Here is a 6,508-nt window from a genome sequence, read left to right on the forward strand (position 1 = left end):
TTTAAGCGATCCTAATCCATTTCTGTTAGTATGGGGAGTTTTGATAAAAAACGTTGACTGAAAATTTTTAATTCAAAAATCGTATACATTGACGCTACAGAAAAATTCCACACTTTTTGTTGTCACAAAGTTGTTAAAATTTCTGCATTAAAGAGAAAACACCTCTCATCATATTTTTCCCAAATTATCACTCAATTTTTAATCATTTAATCACAAAATAGTTTCATTGGAAATATTAAATTTGACATGAGTTGTTATTAAAATTTAGTTTCGTGTTTTTTAACAATAGGGAGCGATAGTTAGAACAGTTAATGGCTGGTAACAGTTAATTGTAGTCCAATTTTCTCGTTATAACTTGTAAGAAAGCCTTCCTTAATCTCATATTAGTAGCGGCATAAATCAACGGGTTCAGACACGAATTTGCATATCCCAACAACGTGAAAAAGTCAAACATTTCACGCTCGTAAGTGAAGTTTCGGTTGGTGCAAGCTTGCACCACGTTTAGAGTAAAAAATGGCAGCCAACATAAAATAAAAACTCCAAAAACGATTCCAAGTGTCTTGGTTGCTTTTCGCTCGCTTAAAAATACCCCAAGTTTGCTTGATTTTGAGGTTTCTTTCAAGTTCACCTGAGACCCGTGGGAAGATTTCGGTTTTTTTGGGCATTTTTTAAGGTCGTTAAGCTTCCCATCTCCGTTTCTTGATGAAGCACATGTCGATACCATTGAGTGATTTGTTGCCGGAAATCGGTTTGCCCCGCCACCGCGATGCACTCGTAATGTCGCGACAGCTTCGTTGTTTTCGGACTCGACTGCGCTTTTGCTTTGTTTTTTCTTGTTCTCGTTTTTGGAATTTCCATTTGAATTCGTTTTGAGCAGAATAGTTCCAGATGCCAGAATTCTGAGTTGTTTTTGCGCTTTCAGATACACACTTGTATACGCAAAAGTCATCAAACACAGCGGCAAGTAGAAAGAAATTAGGGACGAAGTTACTCTGTAAACTCTGTTATTTGTGAACTCACATTTCTCAAACGAATTAGCCCCCGCTTGCTTCAAGCTGAAATGCCAGATGGCAATAGCTGGAAACGAAATAAGAGCGGAAAGAATCCAGACGATTAGTATAGCTGCTAGACAGGTTTTGTGCGTGACGATTGTGGAATACTGCATGGACCTTCTGATGGCCACGAATCGATCCAGACTTATGGCTGTTAGGTTCATGATACTGGCGGTACTTGCCAGGACGTCTACGGCGTGCCAGATGTGACATACCCAGTAGCCAAATATCCACCTCCCATGCAGTAGATGGACAAATGCTCCTATTGGTGCAACAAACAGACCGACCTGAACAAAAACAGTTATACTATGGGAGCGAAGATGAAAATATGCCTCTCAGGTATCCCCCCCCCCCCTCACAATCAAGATGAGGCGGGGGTCTTTTCTGATAGTCTCCCCAAGTTGTGAAGACTCATTGTAAAAATCTTACCAACAAAAATTTATTCCAAAAACGTTTTTTTTTTGCTGGCAAATTTTTCTCAAATACGTGATTAAATAATCTCTGTTAGACACAAAAGGGTGTTTTTTTTGGCTTTTTGTTTGTCTCGGGTCATGATCTGAGTTAATCTTGTAATTTCGACGCTATATTTGATTCAATTTGTAATAAAAAAATTACATAAATGTTTGACGATTTCGGCTGCCCGGAAGCTGATGGTTCACATGAGTTTTAACTTATTTGTCGGTTCATTAACTTCTGTGAACATAGTATTTAACTTCAACTTGATGCACTGGCCCTTAAGTTCTGATTGCTTGATTTAACAATTTGCAAAACCTTCTCAAAGTTATATTAGATGGAAAATGCAAGATTTGACATTTGCACAAGCGTTGTGACATTTGAAATAATCAACACGCATTCATTTATTATTCTGTTTTTAAAAAGCGCGTTTTTGAATATTTTTAGTATCAGATAATTTAGGGTGGTTCAACTGGGTAATCTGACACCATGGCGCAAAATTAATACACTCCGGAAATCACACAGCGTGTAATTGAAGTTCGTGAAACCTTGAAAAACCCATGAGCCGTGCAAAATTTTGTTAGCAAGTCCGCTGCCCGCTGTTATATATCAGTTATTTGGGTTGCCAAGATGTGTTGGGGGTAACAGAGTGTTCTAATATAATTATATTCTTCTACTTTTGCAGCTTTGTGGGGTTTTCCTTCAGCCTGGAATATTCAAAACCCAAACTATGACGCCATCATAAGAACAATTTGGCGTCTAGAAGGATAGACGGGCCATCATTTAGACGATACAAAAAAAGTGCATATAGAAAACAGTCCCATACAAAACAGTCCGATACAAAATAGTCCCAAAAATTATAAACTGAAGGAAAAAAACAGTCCAATACAAAACAGTCCGGTTCAAGGTTGTTGGTGAGCCCGCTGCGCGCTCGTCGCCGCTTTGCGGCGATCACCGGCTTTAAATTTTGTATTAAGTTCTACCCTCTGTTGGCAAGCTCGCAATACGTTGGCGTGACTGCGGCGGTCACTATTTTGTTCTTTATGTTTAATGAACAAAGGACAATTCTCGGCCTACCGGTTTGTTAAAATTGTTACTTGGGACTGTTTTTCGGACTGTTTCGTAACGGACTGTTTTTTCGTTCTTTCTCAAACTTTTCCGGACTGTTTTGTATTGGAATGTTTTGTACAGACACGAAAAAACCCAAAATCAAAATTTGAGACAAAAATCTGCAGCATATGAAGATCATTAAATTTGTTTCCTCTTTACGTTTCGCGGGGAGAAACAGTGTTTTAGCTTCTTCATTTTCTTTTTTTAATTTTTCTCACAAAATCAGGTATTACAAACAATTTTTGGAATAGGTCGAGTAATAGATCATAGCAAAGCTCTTCCAGACGGGATTCGAACGACACTACATTAACTTGAAAAAATTCTCCATGTCGAGAAAAACCGGTTTAATTTTTTGGTTTCTGATCTAATTCCAAACAAATCAGTAGAACGAGCAGGCTTATTTTTTTTCGACCAGTAAATTTACCACAAATAATTATCGGAAATGGTTAAAAGGATTTTTTTTTCGGAAATAGATTTTTTTTCAGATTCTTCTATCACACCGCGCATGTGAAATTTTTTTATTATTCATTTTAAATAAGGTAGTTAACCTTGGTTTTTATGAAAAAAAAGTGACAAAGTTTGCTGCTTGGGTGGTTCTTTTTCTCCAGACCAAATTAAATTTTTAACATGCTTTTTTTTTGTTATCATCCGAATTTTATTGTTGTCCTAAGCTCAAATTTAAAAATGATTTTCACTTTTGGGCATTTTTTGTTTTGTTATGGGGATTGAATTAATGCCATTTTATCACCTCTGCACAGAACGTCCTATTCAGCCCTACACAGTGGAGCGAATGCTGTTTGTTTTCTAAAAATGAATCTTCTTGTTGCGAATGATAATAATCACTCTCACATTCGCCGATGCCAAAGTTGGAAAAAAAATTTTTTTTTCAATCAAAAAGTGCATTTTTGCCTGATATATGCTTCAACTTATGCTAGGGGTGGTTTTTTTCTCTAGATAAATTTCGACTTTTTAACTATCAATTATTAAATTTTCTTTCTCGTTTGAAAAAATTTGCGGTCTTGAGCCAAATTTAAAAACATATTTTCCATGTGATGTTTTTTTTCCTCAAAAATAATCATAATCATGATGATAATAAAACACAATAATCATAATAATATTAATAATAATAATAATAATCATAATAGTAATCATAATAATAATCGTAATAATAATAAAAATGATAATAATGATGATAAGAATAATCATAATAATCATAATATTGATAATAATCATTATGACAATAATTTATAATAAAACTAATATTAACAATAAGAAGAATAATAAGAATCATAAATCAGGCGGGGGGGGGGAATTTCTCGCGGGGGGGGGGGCGCATTTTCAAAAAAGTTTCGAAAAATTTGTCGAATTTTTTAGGTCGACCGAACTAGTTTTCTGAGCTCTCCCAAACCACTATAAAGACCCTGTGTGGGCCAAAATTTCTGCGCCGCAAGCAAAATTTTGAAAGACATAGTGCCAATAATAGCGTTTTTAGGCACTTTTTGGAAAACTTCGGCCAAAAAATTGCGTTTTTTGGCGCGCGCTCCCCCCTCAAAATTAGTATTGAATGGCGCCACAGGCGCCATTAGAAAAATTTTAAGGTCAGTCACCCAAAAAAGAATATCTCAAAATAGTATAAAGGGGGATCGTTTCGGTCGGCAGCAATTTTTAAGGTCAGTAAATCCGCTACTGAATAATCCGCTACTGAACAATATTATAAATAAATTGTGTTCCAAACTATATTGTGGTATTTTATTTGAAAGAAAAACAAGACTGCTCGTATCAGGGCGAAGCCCTGAATGTTCCAACTGCCTTTTAAGGTTTATGAAGCAGTAATAACAATTAAAAATTCATTGAAATAAAACAAAATGAAAAAAAAAATTCTAAAATTTGAAATTTTTTATGAAAATCGTCACCCCACACGCCATATAAAGTTCAAAAGGATAAATTTCGCTCCTTGTAACAAACCAATTAAGTCAAATAAGCTTCTTTTGACCAATTTAGAACGATTTTTATGATGGATTAACTCTCCGTTTACGCGTTAATAGCGCGAAATATATCGCGCGTTAATTGACCCAAAATGGCAATCTTTAAACCCCCGTAACTTTACGAAAAACGATCACAGGTGAAATATTTTTCAAATTTGAGCTCGGGACAACAATACCTTTCGAATGATATTTTAAAATTCCGTCAAAAATGGCTAGTTAAAAAGTCGAAATTTGTCTGAAGAAAAAAAAACCCACCCCGAGCACAAATATTCCGTTACTTTCGTATCGAAAGTCGGAACAATAAGCTAAATTATTTCTGCTTATCTCTGATAGACTGTTGTGAAATGATTCCCAAAATATATTTTCTACTTTTTCGATAGGTGTTCAGATGTCCTTATCACCTTCATCAGCCATCGTTTATTAGACACATGATTAAATTCAGTTTGCATTCACAACCATTCTGCCTGGCGGACATTTTGACGCCTTTCTTCATTGATTGGGCCGGTTAAACTCTATTGTTACCAGGGAAAAAGGGTAAGGCACGCCTTGGAATGCTTGATCAAGGGCGCTAAAAAGCCCGATGGTGCTTACACACGTCGACTGAAAGGGCTCAAAGCTGCAGACTATCTCACTGAATCAAAAAGAAAAAATGGGGAATATGGATTATAACACCAGTGCGCTAAAACGAAAAAAAAAATACCAGAGATAAATGCTACAATGAAATATCTAAAGCACTTTTTGCATCACAATTTTTTTCCCTGCTTGGAGAATCGAAGACATTTCTATTCATTAAATAATTAAAAAGCATTCTAAACATAGCAATTTTAACCGTTTTTTTCCCGACGATAGCAGCATGAAATTTCCTCCACTTCCCCATGCATTTTTCTATCTTTGAGCTATCGGTCGGTTTTATTTAAAATACAAACAGGGCTAGTTTGCCAAACCTAAAAGGCGAATCGCGAATTTTCAGGGTATTTGTTTTAATTAGAATTGAAGTCGCATTTTTTTTTGCGAAGATATTTATTATTTCAAACCCAGTGGGCATGAAAATAAGGATCTTAACAAAAGATTATGATAGTCAGGAACCAAAGCCGCAAAAGATTTTTGCGCTATGAATCAATTGCTACAATAAGCAACATGAGGATCACAAAACGCAAGTTGAGTTTAAACCACATAATTGGTCATTTAAGAAAAAACAAGACGTTTTTGTAGAAACATGCGCTGATTTTTTTCAAAAAAGTCTTCAAATGTCCAAAACCACTGCAGGGCTTTTTAGCATTTCCTTTACCCTATAAAACTTACCCTATGAATCACTTTATTTGCCATTTTATGAACAGATACAATTATTTTTCTGACAAAGTTTATATTGAAGTCTACTGGTGACACAGAAACCGTAATTGGATCCCATGAAAGAAACATATATCTCTTTTCAAACGCGATTTACAACAAATGATAAAAGAAACATAGAAAACATGAACAAGAATTAACTCATGCTGGCAAATAGCATGCAAATTTAAAATCACGGTAATCATTTTATGAAAAAACAGCAGCCTTTTTTAAAAAAAACTCCAGTCGTTTCTTAGTTTGCAAAAAATACAGATTTTAAACCTTCGAGAAGAAAGCGATAATTTATTAAGATGACTAAATTAGGCAAACACGATAACAAAACTAGTTGGAGAGTGACACGTTTCATCCAAACACCCCTCGCGTTAATTCATTCTGATTACCTGACTCCGCATTGACGCCAAGCCACTGTTTTAGAGATATAGGTTCAACCGTACAATTCTCCCCCCCCCCCCCCCCCCCCCCCCCAATCAATTTAGGGAGGAGAATACCTGCTTTGGGAGGGCATTCTATGGTAGGTCACTTAGGGGGGGGGGGGGGGGGGGGGAGATTGTACGGTTGATC

At 36.0% G+C, this 6,508-nt stretch overlaps 1 protein-coding gene across 3 annotated transcripts in view; it reads right to left on the reverse strand.

Moving 5' to 3' along the window:
- Positions 1-253: 253 nt before the first annotated feature.
- The window catches only part of LOC134845612 (beta-1 adrenergic receptor-like), a 144,615-nt gene continuing 138,360 nt past the window's right edge, over positions 254-6,508 (reverse strand). For all 3 annotated transcript variants that reach the window (XM_063862596.1, XM_063862597.1, XM_063862595.1), the window contains one exon: positions 254-1,339. In XM_063862596.1, coding sequence (XP_063718666.1) covers positions 326-1,339 — 1,014 coding nt within the window. In that variant the 3' untranslated portion in view covers positions 254-325. The remainder of the gene's footprint in view (positions 1,340-6,508) is intronic.

This window comes from Symsagittifera roscoffensis, chromosome 5 (assembly GCF_963678635.1).
Source record: "Symsagittifera roscoffensis chromosome 5, txSymRosc1.1, whole genome shotgun sequence".
NCBI classification, from domain to species: domain Eukaryota; kingdom Metazoa; phylum Xenacoelomorpha; order Acoela; family Convolutidae; genus Symsagittifera; species Symsagittifera roscoffensis.